The sequence below is a fragment of the Salmo salar genome, chromosome 12, assembly GCF_965601325.2.
Source record: "Salmo salar chromosome 12, fSalSal1, whole genome shotgun sequence".
NCBI classification, from domain to species: domain Eukaryota; kingdom Metazoa; phylum Chordata; class Actinopteri; order Salmoniformes; family Salmonidae; genus Salmo; species Salmo salar.
Window position 1 is genome coordinate 27,885,001 of NC_138302.1, and position 19,561 is coordinate 27,904,561.

At 43.5% G+C, this 19,561-nt stretch overlaps 1 protein-coding gene across 4 annotated transcripts in view; it reads left to right on the forward strand.

The window, feature by feature from the left end:
- LOC106564693 (SH3 and PX domain-containing protein 2A) overlaps positions 1 to 19,561 on the forward strand; it is a 115,593-nt gene that overhangs the window by 60,940 nt on the left and 35,092 nt on the right. For 2 of the 4 annotated variants that reach the window (XM_082958809.1, XM_045691190.2), the window contains exons 6-7: positions 7,066 to 7,094; positions 15,467 to 15,511. In XM_082958809.1, the coding sequence (XP_082814935.1) occupies positions 7,066 to 7,094; positions 15,467 to 15,511 (74 nt within the window). The remainder of the gene's footprint in view (positions 1 to 7,065; positions 7,095 to 15,466; positions 15,512 to 19,561) is intronic. The other 2 variants (XM_045691191.2, XM_045691192.2) reach the window with 1 other exon arrangement.

Here is a 19,561-nt window from a genome sequence, read left to right on the forward strand (position 1 = left end):
ACCAATCGCATCTTGAAAAGGGCAGACCTTGAGGGATCCAGATCAGTTATAGTCTGTGTGTGAGTTGCAGGGATATAACACCATTGTAAGTAAAACCTATTTTTATGTTTATTTATTTTCCCTTTTGTATTTTAACTATTTGCACATCATTACAACACTGTATATAGACAAAATATGACATTTGAAAAGTATTGATTATTTTGGAACTTTTGTAAGTGTAATGTTTACTGTAAATGTTTTATTGTTTAATTCACTTTTGTTTATTATCTATTTCACTTGCTTTGGCAATGTAAACATATGTTTCCTATGCCAATAAAGCCCCTTAAATTGACATTGAAATTGATATTAGGGACATCTGCCTGTGAATGGGAGTACTGCAGCAGAGAGACAAATTCAAGGCTGATTTCATTGATGTGCCTTAGAATAGCTCAACTTGGTTTTCAAATGAGAGTTCTTCATCTTTTATGTCTTAAATGAGATGTACATTCTTTGTATGTCAAGTCTTTCTCTGTGTAGCGTCAGTCTATCTTTCAGTCTTTATCTATTACACACCAACACAGCAGTGTCAAAGCTTCAAAACATGCACAATTCATTTGTTGATCCTTCTCTGCACAAATTAACATGAAATATATGCTTGTGAGCTTGAGTTTCACCTGGAATCAACAACCAACACATTAAAGACATCTTAAATCTTCACTTTTAAGCATTTCCCTCAAGTACAGCAGCATGGTCATGTTCATTCCAAAAACTCACCACGAGGTGGCGTTCTCCTCGATGTGAATGGCCCTATCTGGAAACAGCTGTCTAGACCCAGATCAGCTGCAGGGCTGCAGCCAGTGACCCTGTGGCTCCAAACTACAGTAGGGAGAGAAGTGTCCCAGGGGGCTTTCCGTCAAAAAGAAATGTGTCCACTGTCTGGTATTTTACTGTTGTTTTTTTCCCCTGTCGTTTTTTCCCCTCACTGTCATTATTGATGTACATTTTGGACCCGGGCTGTTCCTGTGAGAGATAGATTTCCAGACAAGATTCCTTGTCTTTCTGATCATTTTTAAGATTCTCTCTCTCTTTTCCTCTGTCTGACATGGGAGGAATTTTCACACTTTCTTTTAGCTGTGATTTAAATTTTGGATGAATTTGAATGGAATGGCCATTTCCACAGCACCTGTATCAGTGCTCAAACTAGGCTAGACAGTACAGTACTATTCATCAATAGATGCACTTAGAATATTGTATTATAGTCCCTGTCTGACTGAATGAAGGATGAACGTTTTTATACACTTCAGTTGAATGTCAAATTTGATTGGTCACATACACATATTTAGCGGATGTTATTGCGGGTGTAGCGAAATGCTTGTACAAAGTTGCTTAGGAGCTAAATATGCTAAATATGTCGGCACTAACTGACATCATCATTGCTCAGAACTCACATTGTTCACCACCTTCCTGTAAATAACAACTACAATTCCCTTTGAGAGACAGTGGTCCCAGTCTTCAGTCTTCTTATCAGATTATAGCTGAGATAAGTCATGGACTCAAGTGATTGGTCAGCTGTTGGGGCCTCTCCGCAGGCTATGAGCTAAGTAGCATTGTGTTGTCCCAAGTGATGGTGTAAGTCTCCAATCAACAGACTGGGCCTTTTTGGCTAATTAGAAAGAAGGGATGGGGTGTGTGTTAGGGGAGGGAGGTAATTTTGTGTGTATGTGTGTGTGTTTGTGGGGGGGTAATTGATACTCTGTACCCTTTTTTTTGGGGGGGGGGGAGAGAGAGAGAGACTTTAACACTGTACATAGACATTTGAAATGTCTCTATTTCTTTGAAACTTTTGTGAGTGTAATGTTTACTGTTCATTTTTGATTGTTCATTTCACTTTTTTTTTAATGATCTATTTATCTTGCTTTGGCAATGTAAACATATATTTCCCATGCCAATAAAGCACTTTGAATTGAATTGAGAAGGCAAGAGAGAGGGAGGGGGGAGAGAGAGAGGAAGGAGGGACAGATTCATTTGGAGAAGTGCACATTTACCTTCAAACCACCGGGCCTAACTCTGGGGGCATTGGGTGTAATTAGTGCACAGCCATCATGTTATTACTGTAGCTAAAGACCCCCTCAGTCTTTATCTCTCAATCTGTTCCAGTTCATACACTGTCAATAAGAAACAGATTGCCTGGTTTGGATAGTAGCTCACAGGATTTAAAGACAGTCTCAATTAACTCCTTAACCCTACTTTTTGCCCTAACTCTTCAATGCTTGTAGATCTGTAAGGTAGAAGCAATATGGTGGAAGCCCCCCCACTACACACCTTATACCCAGACCTTTCAGATCTGAAAACATTGAAGGGTTAGGGCCAAGGGGATGGTTAGGGAGTCATTTGGGACCGGCTGGTATAGAACATAAAAGAGGAATGGAAGGTCTCCATTCACAGCGGTTCAGGAATGGCTTGACTGACCTAGTGTCCTCTCTACTGACCTATATCACAGAGGGTCAGAGGTCACATTTGTTTGACCTGCTAATCAATCAGTCAGTGGATCTGTTTAACTGGCCTCACGGCATCCTAAATGTGCGTTCAGTGATTGAGTGGAGGCATGACATACTCATGTTTGTGTACGTGTGTAGGCCTACGGACAGTTTGTCACACACACATTCTTACTCTAATCAGTCGGATTTCACTTTTCGCCCTTGAATCTTTGAGTGACATGACTTCCTAGACATATGAAGGTCATTGACCTTTAACGTCTGCTGCCATGTGTGATCAGTCTTCTAAATTTAGCATGGTTGTACTGAAAGAACAAATGCTTATTTTGAAATGGAGACAGCATTTTGATTCCCACTGCCTGTAAAGGGGAAACACTAGCCCTCAGAAACCACACACACACCCTCTTGAAATATTCTACAATATACTTACATATTTCCCCCCCTCCTTTTCCCCTTCCTCTTTCCCTCTGTCCTTAAAATATCTCTCTCATTACGATACATAGGAAGGGAGCAATCGGCCAGAACTCACCGCCTCGCCCCAGAGTGAACAGTATTATTTCAGCCTCGAGTAAACTGGTCACTAGCCAGAGGGGCCGGACACCCCCCCGCCCTCCTAATGTCTTTCAGTTGCCTCCCAAAAACCTGGGACTCAAAACTGCCAAAAATAACCATCCCTAGTCCCATTGACCACAAGCCTGACCTGGATGCGAGCTAGCTATTAGCTTAGCGACTGGGCTAGGCTAAATCTGCTAATGGGCTAATTTAGGTCACTGTTTACTTGTATTTAACACTAGCTAGTGGTTAGCTGCTACTGTAGGCTAATGCCAGGTTAATGGGATAATTTATGTCAATGTTTACACATACTTAACAGTTTGTTGAGTAGATGTATGTAGACCACTCTGTTGTTGAGGGTTAATGCAATTCCTGAATGCTTAGCTATGCTCAGGACCATCATATGATGATAATCAGGGGTGCAACTTTGGTTTTAGAAGTGGGGGGGCATGATATATATATATATATATATATATATATATATATATATATATATATATACTGAGGATTAGACCCACCCATACAACGGGTGGGTCTAATCCTGAGTGCTGATTGGTTAAAAGCTCTTTCCAGCCGGTGTCTATTCCACAAGTTACCACTGGCTAAATCTATGACGTTATAATGCCTATTTACTCTGTTCCATCTGACTGCGCAATCCACCGTCTCATCAACCTAACCAGGCACTTTATAACCTTTATCTCCATTATAAAAAGCATCTAGACATTATCTCACATTTCTTTTAGACTAACATTTCGTTTTCAACAGCAGAGATTTGTATAAACCTTGCTGTCTGTCTCTCTAACATTTGCAACATTGTTTCAATAGTCAAATTTGATCTCCTGCTCTCCCATAGTAATGAACGTGTTGTGAGTCGGGACGAGACAGACAGGCAGGCAGCGTTTCTCAGCCAGTCGAAATCATGAATCAGCTGGCATCATTTTTATGGATATATACCAAAAAATATACATTGAAAAAAGGTAAAACGAAACACAGCTAATTTGCTGTCTTTCCAGCTTCAGTTTGAATTGATTGTTATACTCTAGCTGTGTTGTTGGCTAGCTCCTCTAAACAACAGTGTTGCGACGAGTGAGCACATTTCCTATGCCAGGCGAAATCGCGACTCATTAGCTCCTTGTTATGGATGTATCCAAATAAATGTCACATGTCCATCTCCGTCCCCAGTGAAAGTTGCGCCCCTGATGATAATACACCTTAAAGCGTTTCTGGTATGATCTTTATCAGGGTCCTATTCATTAGGCACCAAATGGAGGACAACAGACTGAAAGAGGGAGCGATTATAACTTGTCTATTAACAAAGGCTTGTTCGTTTCCCGTTGCAAAACTGTACACGTTGTACTCTAATGAATACTGTACGACCCTGTTTACCAGGACATAGTTAATAACTGAATTAAAACACACACAGTATCGATTTAACCAGGAGAATGTTCTTGTTCTCAAGTATGAAGGGTTATTAGTTAGCTACTGTGAGTCTGTCATTGTTGATCCATCCATATAATAGTCATTCTATTTCCATGGATCCATCTATCTCACTCAACACGATGACGATGCACAGTATTGCTAATAGAAAGAACTAGACAGAAATTCCAAAGCTGGAGTTGCTGGTTGTGGTTGATGCACATGGACATTTACAGTTGGATGAAAAAGTGCTTACACAGTTGACTTTTCTTGATTTTGACTTCTTTATAAGATGTTCAGGACAGGTGTACCTTGTAAATGAAGCTCAGCAAGCATTGTTTAACAGTCTCCAGGGTAGAGGAGTACAATTAAGTACTTTTCAGCCTGCTGCGGTGTTCGACCAAACAAGCGCTTTCCTTACTATACAGCGTGAAACATGGAAGGCAGTTTTCTTGTACTATTTGTGCAAGTTAAGTATTGATTGAGTTAGTATTTTAGTATTTTAAGTTTTTAAAAAGATATTCAACTTGAAAATATGTCCCTGCCTCTCCTCTCCTCTCCTCTCCTCTCCTCTCCTCTCCTCTCCTCTCCTCTCCTCTCCTCTCCTCTCCTCTCCTCTCCTCTCCTCTCCTCTCCTCTCCTCTCCTCTCCTCTCCACTCCTCTCCTCTCCTCTCCTCTCTCTCCTCTCCTCTCCTCTCCTCTCCTCTCCTCTCCTCTCCTCTCCTCTCCTCTTCTCTTCTCTTCTCTTCTCTTCTCTTCTCTTCTCTTCTCTTCTCTCCTCCCCCTCTACTATTTAGGTTTTGACTGTCAACCTGGGAGCCCTCCCTCTGTGTCTGTGTAGTTTTAAAGGCCCTGGTAACCCACTACCCCTAGCTCAGGTCACATTGCGTTGTAAACTCTGTAAGTGAGACCTCTTCTCCTGTTAACTCTCCAACACTGGGGACTGGCATAGCTAGGTGGGCCTTTGTTATGGGGTTATAGGTAGACAGCACTGACAGTACACTAGTGTGGAGTAGTGTTAAGTAGTATTCAATACAAAACAGATATTGATGAGTTGAATTGTGAGATTATTATAGAAATATGTACTAAATAATCATAGAATTACAGAATATAGAATCAATAGAATTATATAGTGTAAAATTATAGAAATATATTGAATTTGTGTTGTTGTTCTATGTGGGTATATCTATATGGACATATATATCTAGATGTCTATAGAAGCGTAGCAGTGGATCCTAAGAAAGTGAACATGCTCATTGAAAATCCTGGAAATCTCTATCACCCAAAAAGAAGAGGATGTTGGCAGCATTGCCAACACTGCAGCAGGCAGGACCAAGGACAGAAAAAGCAAATATCCTGCTAGCTGGTGCAAGAATTCTCCTTCCCCAAATGATTTCCATTAAAATCCCAGCTCTAACTATAGTCTCACTGTCAGCTGAATACAATAGCTTCAGTTGTTTCTCTTTAGCTGGAGGGTCATCTGCCCAGAGCGGCTGACCACTGATGACACCAGGGTAGGAGCTAGAGTCCGTCTGGTCACAATGGACAGTATTCTGATCTGACCTGGCTGGCCATTAGAACAATATAAGGGCATTATTCATGATCCTCTGTGGAGAGCTACAAAGAGGCTAATTGAGGCAGGGCATTGACTCTGAAAGGGCTATCATGCCTTTATGCCACTAGGGAGGTAGAGAGAGATGGCTACAGACCTTGGATTGGTCATCTGGTCTCGGGTGAAGTGTGTGTGTGTTCACTCACAGCGACAGCCCAGGAGAGTCATTTCCTTAACCTCTCATTAAAAATACCACTAACTGCATCGTCATCCTGATGAAACACCAAGCTGTTCCAAGCATCATTCTGCCCTCTGCAGTAAACACACGCACGCACGCACGCACACACACGCGCACACACACACACACACACACACACACACACACACACACACACACACACACACACACACACACACACACACACACACACACACACACACACACACACACACACACACACCTCTCCCGCCACCAGCAGTCACAGCATAGCATAGCACAGCACACCACAACACACCCATTCAGCAGGGCTAGTTCCGCTCCGCAGTCCGCATATCCTTAATTTAGCCGTAGTTTAGCTAGCAACATAAACCAATAATAATCAATTAAGAAGACTTAAACAGATCCTCCCTCTCTTTCTCTCTGATGGAGGAAACAAGAAAAGGGGGGTTGAAGAGGAGGGAGGGAGGGAGGGAGGGAGGGAGGGAGGGAGGGAGGGAGGGAGGGAGGGAGGGAGGGAGGGAGGGAGGGAGGGAGGATGGTGGTGCTGTTTCAAACGTCACATGACCAGGTTGTCAGTTGGCCCTACTCATTCCTCTCTCTCTCTCTCTCTCTCTCTCTCTCTCTCTCTTTCGCATACACACTCCCATACTCGCTCACTCACTCACTCACTCCTCTCACACACACACGCCTCTCTCCGTCTCTGCTTGCGGGCTGAGCTGTGTGTGTGTACGTGTGTGTGTGTGTATGTTAATGAGGTCAAGGAGTGACAGACACCGTACGTGTGTGTCCTCTGTGCTGCTGTCCTTCACTTGACTCTCATCATGTCCCTCTGTTGTTGCTTCTTTTTTAGGGACTATGGATCATCCAAGCGCAAATCAGGTAAGGCACCTGTCTTTCCACCGCCCTATTGATTTAAAGTGTCTTCATGTTTTCTACAGTATGTATGTTGTAAGACATTGTAATTCTGTCAGCAGACTATCCTCTATAGGGTAATTGATTTACTTAAGTAGATGGAGGTAAACCTTACCCCCCCCCCCCCCCTTCTTCTTCAACCTGTAGCACTGAATGTTCTGTCATCCTGGTGAAGGGTACTTGTCACACAGCGTGATCTATCTTTCCCTTTAACTGTCGCTTTCATGTCTATCTGTCAACGCGGGTTTTGTTTAGTTGTCCGCTAATGGAACAGAACAGTGACAGACTGTTGACCAGTGTTTTTGGGATGTGTTCCAACTGAACAAACCCTCTGTATAGCTTCACCTTGCCTTGAACCATGGGTGGGGTCGGTAAAGTATTGAAACTCCTGGGGATGTCTCAAGAAGGATAGCCGTTGATGTTCCTGTTCTGTCTGCCAGGATTAATTATTTTCTGTTGTGGGGAGAGACAGGCTGCATCCTAAACGGCATCTTATTCTCTATATAGTGCATTACTTTTGTCCAGAGCCCTATGGTAAAACGTAGTGCACTATAAAGGGAATAGGGAGCCATTTAGGGCACAGCCATGGTCAAAGCCATGGTCAAAGCCATGGTCAAAGCCATTAAAATATTTATTGGCTGTGGGCTTTGGTTTAAGGCATAGAGATAGCTTTGTATGACATATGCATTAAATGAATGTAGAGTGTGAAGGATGCTGGGGCAGATCCTAGAGGGAGACATCATTGTGCATACTGTATCACTACTGTATTGGAAAGTAGGTGGTTTAGCCTGGTTCCAGATCTGTTTGTGCTGTCTTGCTAACCCCCATGGTCAAAGAGTTGGCAGGACAAATCTGTGACTCGGCTGGATGGGTGTATGTGTGTGGTAGAACATATGACTTCCTCTTATTGTATACTAGGCTATTCAATATGACTGACCTATGGAATATGAACTTGTTCAGTGGGTCAGATATCTACTGTGACTAAGCTGTTTATCCTTACATTCATACTTAAAAAGGTTTTGAGGTCGACATTAGCCATCTTAACGTGTTAGCATGGTGATGATATAGAAATAGTTGCTGAGCCATAGCATAAGATGTACGTGCGTGAGTCACCATTATCGAATCAAAGTCTATTGGTTGCGTACACAGATTTGCAGATGTTATCGCAGGTGTAGCGAAATGCTTATTGCGAAGTTAGCTAGGAGCTAGAAACAGGGTGATCGTGTCTATCAGCGCCATATTATCCGTGCCATGTGCATCTTAAAGGGATAGCTCAACCAATATGTGCATCTTAAAGGGATAGCTCAACCAATATGTGCATCTTAAAGGGATAGCTCAACAAATATGTGCATCTCAAAGGGATAGCTCAACCAATATGTGCATCTTAAAGGGATAGCTCAACCAATATGTGCATTTTAAAGGGGTAGCTCAACCAATATGTACATCTTAAAGGGATAGCTCAACCAATATGTGCTTCTTAAAGGGATAGTTCAGCCGAATCCATGATAATATTGGACTTCTATGGGTTTAGAAAATGCTAGCTAGCTAAGTAAGTGGTTGGTGACAGTGGCTAAATAAACAAAACAGAAGCATGGATTGCCCTCTGTTCTTGTCCATGGACTGCTTTCATGGTAAGACCAATAAGACCAATAAGTAGATTTTGTAATTTAGGTGAACTATCCCTTTTAATATCTCTCTTTCCCACACACAGAGGTTGGGAGAGTGAAGGCAGAAGCACACGTCAGCCTTTTGCATGAATTTTAAAATAGAAAAGAGCAGGAAATGCTTTGTGGTTAATGATCAATGACATTTCCGTCCTTTCTGAAGTCTAAAAGGCAACTATTTGATAGTTTAGTAGTGGCTGACTGCCCATATCTACAAGCCAATATGATTTTCAGATTGTTTGTTATATTGCATGGTGATATCAGGGTGCTTTGCAGTAATATTATACTGTACTAATTTACCTTCAACTAGTTTTCCTTCTAACTTTGGTCTTACTTTTTTTCAATCTGTTTTTAAAATCAGTTCCAACATGCTTCAAGAACATTGAGTTTAATCAGAATGACTAATAGCAGTTAATCAAAGTCAATCATAATTTGCTAAATGTAACCGACAAGTTGTTTGGAGCATAGAACACGAACCCAACGAACTTCCTTAAACTATCAGGTTTGCCAATGCCCCGAATGAGATCATATCTATTCGATGAAATCCTTTTTTTTTTCTTTACCAGAACCCTAATTTAATTTCCTTAGAAACTGACTGCTTTAAATGAGATGTAAGACATTGGTGCCTTTTCCGCATCCTCTTCCTGAGTGCTGATCTAGGATCAGTTTAGCCTTTTAGATACTTTTAGATACTGAATGAGATTACATGGACAGCGAGGACCTGATCCTAGATCAGCACTCCTGATCCTAGATCAGCATGTTTTATGAATTCAGGCCTTTTCTTTGGGCTGAGGAACAGGTGGTTTGGTGTATCTGCAATGACAGTGAGATTAATGGTTTGAGATCTTAGCTGGTTGGCATGAGATCCAATGCTCCCTTTGTGATTAAGTGGTTACTTTAGTCCATCTGTCTGTGTTATGTTTTGTCTGGATGGACAGACAGTAAGTTCAGTAGTTCCCCCATCTGACAGGTTGTTGCATAATAGCCTGAGTTTTTACTTAACTTATTGGTTTATTGGGATCCTCATGAGCTTTTTACCGAAGCAGCAGCTATTCTTCCTGGCATCCACACAAAAACATCAAACACGACAATAACACGGATACACTGATCGACAAGAACAGTCACACAAATGGGAAATACAAAACAATACAACAAAGAATAATGTGTGTGGAGATTGTGTGTGTTAGAGTGTGTGTGTGTGATGACCTGACAAGGGAAACTCTGGAGCCCAGTTATTGCCTCAGGGTAATGTTTATTTCTGGTCAGGTCAAGTGGGCAGCAAAAGTCCTAGCCTGCCCATTATGTGTGAAGGGAGGCTGGGGCTTCAGGAATCCCATGATAGGTGTCACGATCGTCTAAAAGAGTAGACCAAGGCAAAGCGTGCTTAGAGTTCCACATGTTTAATAAATATGAAACTCACCAAAACAATACAGACAAAACCGAAGCGTGACGTTCTGGGCTGCTCACAAGCAGCTACACAAACACAAGATCCCACAAAGCACAGGTGGGAAAAGGCTGCCTAAGTATGATTCCTAATCAGAGACAACGATAGACAGCTGCCTCTGATTAGGAACCATACTCGGCCCAAAACAAAGAAATACAAAAACATAGAAAAGGGAACATAGAACGCCCACCCTAGTCACACCCTGGCCTAACCAAAATAGAGAACAAAACCCTCTCTATGGCCAGGGCGTGACAATAGGCTGGTGCTGCTTACATGTCCAATGGATATCGACCAATAATGGTATCTCTTTGCATATGAAAGATAGTCTCGCCATATCTTCCCGACCCAGGATGTGGACTCGAAACCCTCTACATAAGAACACAGCATATATGTTCCCTGAACTTTAGACCGCATCACTGTCGTTCGTTCCTCAGCAGGAATCAACATAGCATAGGGAGTGACTCTCTTAGCTGTATGTTAGAACCAGTAGTTAACATGAGGGGCAGGGTTATAGTAGCACGCTACTGTAGTTTGTGGTGCGTTTCATTTGGGTTTTAGCTGCAGTATAAGTCTAGAGATGACATAGTGTTAGCCTTCCCATAGACTCTGTTTACAGTATGGTCTGCATGGCTCCATGTCTGCAATGCCACAAAATTGCATGGAGTTAGTTACAGCATATAGGCTACACCACTAACTGATTATGTGACCTTTTCCAAGTTAATACTGATTCCTCTATTAACTTTAGATGTTTCATTCAGCTTTTACACAATATTCGTCCCTTTTTTACCAATTTGACATTTACTTTCTTCACTTATCAGCTTAATCTACATAGTGGGAGTATAATCCTCATATAAAAACCCGAAACCTCCTCAGTCCAGATGAAGACCTCCGAGGTAATAAAGGCTGTGAGGAAAATAAAGGTCAGAAGTAGATGGGAGGGAGTCCCTCCCTCCCTCCCTATCAGTCCTAGAGAGTTTCTGCCTTGCATGTGATGGCCAGATGCAGTGAACAGATTCTGCTTCCCAAATGCCATCCTATTCCCTTTATAGTGCACTACTTTTAAGCAGGACTCATAGGGCACTGGTCAAAAGTGGTTCACTATGGAGAATAGTGTGCCATTTGGGATGCAGCCAGAGTGAATGTGGAGGCCAGGGGTTGAAAGAGAATGTCAGTCTGAATACAGTCCCTGGTCTAGTGTTTACGTGGCATCCCGCATAAGATTCCAGCGTGATGTAGAAATGCCTAATAGGGTTTACGTGGGGCCTGCCGGGCTGGGGAGAGGAGTGGGGGCGTTCGGTTGTGCGTGTGTGTGTGCGTGTGTGTGTGCGTGTGTGTATATGTGTGTGGGGTTGGTGTGTGCGAGCCTGTGTGTGTTTTGTTAGGAATGGTAAGAGCGTTGGTGATTTTTTAACACAAGGAAGAAGACAACACCACATGGTTATGATAGCTCATCCTCCCAAGAAACAACAAATGTAGTCATTCTTCCTGCCTCACTAGGACCTTGTCATTCTCTGCATTGAACCTCATCACGCAGCGAGCTCTTTAAATGTCAGCGTTTCATCCTTTGCTATTATCATCCTTTGTCTGTATGTCAAGAAACAGCTGAATAATGTGCTTATAGAAAACCCATAGCTATGGCCTCCCGAGTTGCGCAGCGCTCTAAGGCACTGCATTGCGGTGCTTGAGCATCACTAAAGACCCCGGGTTTCATCCCAGGGTTCGTCTCCCGGTCCGCGACCCATGAGGTGGCGCACAATTGGCCCAGTGTCATCCGGGTTAGGGGAGGTTTTGGCCGGTCGGAATGTCCTTGTTCCATCGCACTCTAGCGACTCCACGCTGACTTCGATCTCCAGTTGTACAGTGGCTCTCGAACTTCGCCTCTCCCGAGTCTGTACGGGAGTTACAGCGATGGGACAACACTGTAACTACCAATTGGATATCACGGAAAAAGGGGATAAAAAGTACAAAATAAATATATACAGTTAAAGTAAGAAAACCTATAGCTCTTTCACCCAACATTGGCTGCAGTGAGTGCAGTTATAACGCACTGCAGTGAGTGCAGTCATAAGCCACTGCAGTGAGTGCAGTCATAAGCCACTGCAGTGAGTGCAGTCATAAGCCAGTGCAGTGACAATACAAGCAGACAACATTAAGAGATATTTGCTCTCTATTGTAATGGTTGGCTTGGAGAGAGTGTAGCTGCGTTTGCCTAGCTCTTGTATCGGCCGAGGTCTCTCCCAAAGAGAAATGAGAAAGATACATGTTTTAGCAGCCAGATCCCACTATGACTGAGTGACGTGAGAGAGAGAGAGAGAGAGAGAGAGAGAGAGAGAGAGAGAGGAGAGAGAGAGAGGGGAGGGATGGCGAGAGAGTGAAAAATGGAGAGAGAGATCCAAACACAGTCCCAGTCTCAATAGAAAGTGGGTGGAGAAAGAGAAAGAGAAAGAGAGAGAGAGAGAGAGATAGAGAGAGAGAGAGAGAGAGAGAGAGAGAGAGAGAGATAGGGAACAGACCAGACTGCGAAACAGATGTAGCTTGAGCTATTTGGCCTCACCCCTCTCTCTGTCCACCCACATTCTGTGACTCCCAGCTGGGTGGGTTAACGACTATTTTGTCACCGCTAATGGCCGTTCCACGCCAGTATTTTGTCATCACCACCGCCAGTGTTTTGTCATTGCTAATGGTTAGCATCACTCTCGGTTTGCGATTGTCATTGTGATCAATGTGTGTGGTTGGTTCACATTTGGGTGTCGACTCAATAATGATTCGTAGTTATTTGTTGTTTCTAGCCCTAGTCTTGTCATTGGCAATGGTTGTCTCACAGTTGGATACTGTGTCTTCACTGTTAACTGCTGTCGTCCAAATATTGGTTAGCCAGTATGTGTTGTTTCGAGCTGTTTTTCTAGTCTTGGCATTGGTTGACAAGTGGTTGTCACTTCTTTCTGGACACATCCTGATGTGTGCTGACAGCAAGCTCTGTGAGGTGCCGTCACTAGGCACGGCATGCTAAAGTCTCTCTTTGGTTTGACTCACATGCTTTTATGTTATGAAGACATCTTGGAAATGGAACTTGTTATTTTGGCAACAAAATCCAACAGATAGATTCCAACACTTAATGTGTTGTGACATCTGTTGTGAAATGTATTGTAATGTTTTTAAAATGGTCTATGACTGTCTTAACTTTGCTGGAGCCCAGGAAGAGTAGCTGCTGCCCTTGCAGCAGCTAATGGGGGATCCATAATAAATACAAATACAACTGAACTTCGACCAGACAAGCTGTCTCAATGTCTTTCAGTCAAAACATATTTCACATTTTCTCTTCTCTGCTTGAAAGCTTATAGTACAGAGTGATTGTAGGCCGGGGGATGAGCGATTACAGGGGGATGGATGAAATAGAGAGAGAGAGAGAGAGAGAGAGAGAGAAGGAGGGAGTGGAGAGAGAGAGAGAGAGAGAGAGAGAGAGAGAGAGCCAGACAGCAACTAGCTTTTCCAAACATAATCTACTAAATCGATTACGGGACAGATGGCTAATAAGCCGTTCCAAACAAAACCTGGAAATTAGTGACCTTAGAAAAGCTATTTGTCACTGCCACAAGTCCCTTCATTGCTGGGTAATGTGGACGTTGTGGGGTTGGTGGAAGGAGGAAAATGACCCACGCCATACCAGCAGGAAGGAAAAAGAAGACACAGTGACTGGAGTCTGCTCGGGTTTGTGGGCCATCATCAGAGAACCCTGAAAGGAATTAAGAATGTGTGTGTGTGTGTGTGTGTGTGTGTGTGTGTGTGTGTGTGTGTGTGTGTGTGTGTGTGTGTGTGTGTGTGTGTGTGTGTGTGTGTGTGTGTGTGTGTGCGTGCGTGCGTGCGTGCGTGCGTGCGTGCGTGCGTGCGTGTACGCAGCAGCGGCTCTCCACTCTCCAGTTAATATCAATCATATGTTGAGTGCTGTGCTGAAAGAAATGTCTCATCTTTCGCTAGCTGGGTTTAGTTTGGGGGGTGTATGTTAACTGGGGTTGACCCGGCTGACCCGGGCCACTCTACAAGCCTCCCTGGGGGGACCAGCATCAATCTCCTCAGCTCTGTGTGACTCTGGAGAGAAAGAGAGAGAGAAGCAGAGAGAGAGAGGCTCTGACCTTTATTATATCATTTGAAAACTGAAAGGGATGTGGATTTTCCCTCACAGCGGGGGAGTGTGAGGGAATGGGGTGGAGGTGTGGTAGGGGTCGAGGGTCACAGGGTGGGGTAGAGGGACCTCCTGTGGTGTTCTGGCTTGGGTGGATTCCCTCCTGAAATTATTTCAAGGAGAATGTCCCACAATGTTTAATGATAAAAAATAAAAAAAAGATAATGATATCCTGCTATGCATTCGGATGGGTCATTTTCCTTGTTCTCTGCGGGCTGCTGGTTCCATGATGTTGTTGTTTCCCAACCCTTCATATTGGTTATGGTTGGTGTTTATGGCCGGCCCAGACAGCCCTAGTTTTGTCTGCGTGCCCATGTGAAGGATGATTTCAGACAGCGCTTCCGAGAAGAGAAGGAAAGTTTGGACAGGAAATTTGAAAATGTAAACCTCATTGATGACAACAGACACCCCTACCTTGTCCCCCTCCTCTACCTTTTTTCTAATACCCAGTTTTCACAGATTCTGGTATAATGGACACACACACACTGACACACGCACCCTGCTGACGTGTGACATTTCATTACCTGACGAGATGGTGATGTCTGAGCTGTGTTTGTAGCGGGGAGCCTGGGAGGGGAGAGCCTTCGGAGGGGGCCAACAATCCAGGACGGGATTGAGGGAGAGAGCGGGATGAAGGGAGGGGTGTGCCACGAAAATATGTGTCAGCCCAGGATCATTTGAGGCTATTTCAATTCTACTGTTACACTCTCAATTGCTACAGTATGTGCTGCTGAAGAAAGACAGCAGACATTTCTGCAATAACAGTCTTCTGTGATGGCCATATGCAGTGTATCACAACCACATGAAGATGGATTGAAGTACTTTCTGCAAAACACTGTGTTTTGATGTAAATCAGTGCTCTCTACAATGGCAAATATATTATATTTGGTTTGCACTGTAGAGACTGTTCAGGTCCTGCTGTTTGTGATCAGGAGGGAATAACAGGAACAATATGATGTTGATGAGATGTTTGTGTTCTGAGCATCATGGACTGAATAACATCGCCTTTTCTCTCTTCCTCCCTTTCTTCTTCTCTTCTTCGGGCCTACAGTATGGATGTACGGCTTTACCGACAGTCCAAGGAAAGAGGCCTCAGGTAGTCCTACTTGTGTGCGTGGCACAGGAGGTTGGTGGTACCGTGATTGGGGAGAATGGGGCTCGTGGTAATGACTGGAGAGGAATCAGTGGAATGGTATCAAATACATCAAACACATGGTTTCCGTGTGTTCGATGCCCTTCCATTTGCTCCGTTCCCAGACATTATTAAGAGCTGTCCTCTCTTCAGCAGCCTCCTGTGGTGCGTGGGTGGGGTGCATACGCTTGTGCCTGTGTGTATGTCGCAACGCTGGTGTGTGTGTTGTGGTGGCTATGCTTTCTATAACCACATGCCCATCGGCTTTTCCATGTTTGTCCAAAAAAAAATTGGGGGGGGGGTTTCACTTCTTTTGCTTCGCGTGCATGCACTGACTGTCACTGGTTTCTGTTTATTTCCTTACCCATCGGCTCAAGATCAACCGTTCACATTCTGTCTTACTTTACTGACTTTAATCTCTGCATCCCTATGGACCTGCCTGACTGGATGGCTGTCAAACATTCAATGCACTTTAAACACCTTGCCAAACACCTTACCAAACTGTAGCTGCCTGGCCACAGTGTGTTATACAGTACAGTTTAAACCAGGAGTCTGGTTCTTTATGCTTGAGTTCAACATGTTGGTATCATGTTGGTAAATTAACGACAATGATAGAGAGAGGGAGAGAGAGAGGGAGAGAGAGAGAGAGGGAGAGAGATAGGGGAGAGAGACAAACGGAGAGAGAGAGGAGAGAGACAAACAGAGAGCGAGAGAGAGCAATAGAGTAGAAACAGAGAGAGAGAGAGAGCAAGAGAGAGGAGAGAGAGAGAGAGAGAGAGAAAGAGGAGAGAGAGGAGAGACAGGGAGAGCGAGGAGAGATTGAGAGAGAGAGAAAGACTGAGAGAGAGAGAGAGAGAGAGAACACGTCTGCAGTTCTGCAAATAAACAACTCAGCGATGAATGTGTTTTTCTCCAGAAATAAACACATCACATCAAGCTTTTAACAGGAATAGAAAGGGCCTGAATCCCCCAGCATCTGGAGAGCATTTCCCAAATGTTATCCCAGTCAACCTAGGCGCAATTGGTGCAACATTTAGAGAAAAAAACTACTTTGTTTCCTTGTATTAGCAATTTCAAAGTGTCAATGTGAGTTTTGAAGAAACAATTATCCGGCCATGGCCCAAGCTATTAGGAGATTGACACTAAAATATAAGCAACTGTTATGATTCATGATGTTTCCCGGTTGTACACACAACAGTCGACCGTATCCATAGAGACAGCATGCAGCATGTGGAGGGTTGATCCGGTGTTATTTTATAACTAAGTTTGACCCCATTTGCACCCTGTAGGGCCTTACATATGTTCATTTGCCTGCATGTGCTTTGGCCATATCTCAAATTACACCCTATGCCCTATATAGTGCACTACCTTTGACCCAAACCCACATAGGGTTTGGCTATATAGTATTAGTGAACTCACTATAGGGAATCAGAATAATATTATGCTGTCATAAGGGTTAAGAGAAAGGAAAATAGTTTCCGTTCTCAAACAACATGAGTAGAGGGATGGCTAAGGGAATAGGAAATAGGAGATAGGAAATAGGAAATATAAGGCCCATCAGAAAGATTTGAGACTCAATGTTTGTCTTTATTTGACCATATTAAGCAGTCACAGACAGGGGAATCTTCGATGAGGAGTGAAGACTAATAGCGTTAGCTTGTGTTGTTGGCTAGCCTTTTTGTTTAGATAGGCCCATGTGGAGATACTTAACTGGGTTCTATTCCAACGAAGCGTCTTGAGCTTGACCGTTAAAACACAGCGTTCCTTAATCCCTTCTCTCTTCCTTGCGACATCGTAACGTTAGGATGTTGCAACGCTCATTTTATAACACTTAGGTTTGTTAGCTGTTGTTTATTTGAACGTAGAAATTGAATTTCACCATGTTCCCAATGATAAACGTCTGACAGACATCGTGTGTCAAAGGATTGGGAAATAACCTGTTTTTAAATCCCATTGAATTATTCAATCCCAACACATCTTAATAGGCTTATAGCACAGATAGGTTTGAGTCCCAAATTGCACCCTGGTCCTTATTTAGTGCACTACTTTTGACCAAGGGCCATATTAGTCTTTAGCCAAGGTGTTGGTTTGAAATGAGATGTGCTGTCATACAGCACTGTCAAAGGCTTGCTCCCAGATATGTTTGTGCTGTATAGCCAACTCGGTCTATGGTATGGCATGGCAATAACAAAAGGATTTGACAAGACAGCACAAACAGATCTGGGACCAGGCTATAGCAAATACACAGGCAATGCTGTCAATGCAAAGGATCCTCACCACCGACATGGTTTATATTCAAGGTCCAATTCCATTAGCTAGAATGATACAATAGCTGGCAACAATCATATAGTGTAATCATATTCATATGGACACAGCTATTGGGTGGGTGTAGAATTATGCTGACGGGCCACTGTCTTCATTTTCCCACTTATAGGACTTGTTATGCACTCATATTTGTCTAGAGTAGAATAGAAAAGAATAAAATAGAATAGAATAGAGATAAAGATGCAGTAGCCACTAACCAGGTGCTGTGCAGCAATAGCATGACTGTTACCCAGACCCTTTCACACAACAGTAACACACACACACATCACACACACACACACACACACACACACACACACACACACACACACACACACACACACACACACACACACACACACACACACACACACACACACTAGTGTGTTTTAGGATTATCTGCCTCCTGCATGTTCTTCTGTTTTGACTGTTTCTCCTACCTCGCTAACTTTATGTCTGCTCACATATCAATTTCCACAGGAACTCGCAGAATGCATGTCCGTGTGTGTGTGTGTGTGTGTGTGTGTGTGTGTGTGTGTGTGTGTGTGTGTGTGTGTGTGTGTGTGTGTGTGTGTGTGTGTGTGTGTGTGTGTGTGTGTGTGTGTGTGTGTGTGTGTGTGTGTGTTTGTCCGTGTCCAATGTTTGCTTTCCACATTCGTTCGCGCAGAAAGTGGAGGTCCTTGGACCAAGCTAGGTGCCTAGAAAAACAAAGATGGCTGTCGGTGTTTGGGGTTTTTCCTCGTGATGTTTGGAAATGCTCCTGGAAAAGAGACGTAAACAACAGACCTGTCGTAAAGGGACACGCATGTTGACATGGTGCTATTTACTGGGCAACGGATCGCGTCCTTGTCTATTGAATCTTAGACAAAGAGTTAGTGGTGGAGGGTAATTAACTTTACCGGAGTGCTGTGATATCAATTTAGGAACACATGGAATGTATATTTCAAATCTTCAGACTCAGGTTAGATAAGACATCATTGTATTTATGAATAAGGACAAAGAGAAATCAAGTGGAGCCTTTTAGAGAGCAGGAAATTAGTAACAATTTGAAGAAAAATCCCAAAGTGTTGGTACAATCATATCACTGCGTAGAAAAACGTCAACAAACAGTGCTTGTGACTTAAATCAAACACACACCACGTGAACTTTGTAAATGAAGTCATTGCTGGCACTCAAGAGTTTATCATTGGGAGCTACAATGAAAAGAAGAGAGAGGGAAAAAAGGAGAGAGGGACAGATGCTGGGCCTATGTTTATGTGAAACACAAGAAGAAACCGTTTCAACTTGGGTTATGCCGCACTCTTGTTTTCTTCTCTCTCTCTCTCTCTCTCTCTCTCTCTCTCTCTCTCTCTCTCTCTCTCTCTCTGTCTCTCTCTCTCTCTCCATCCCACTCATATGTTTCTATTTAAGGCCCTGTAGGCCTGACTGCCTTGATTGGCGTGGTACAGCCCCCTACTCCTTGTCCAACGGCAGGCTCCCAAACAGAGAGCGAGAGGAGGGGAGAGTGGAGGGGAGAGAGAGAGAGAGCAAGCCACACTACTGATTTTCCAGAGGAAAACATTTTCTATTCTTCCAGTCCCGACTCGAGTCTGTCTCCAACTCCAACTGTTCAGCAGCTCCCCCTGTCCTCTCCTCCTTTTCTCTTTCTTTTATCCTCTCTTCCCTTCGTCTCTCTTTCTTTCGGACGTTTGTTTCGATTATGGAGGCCCC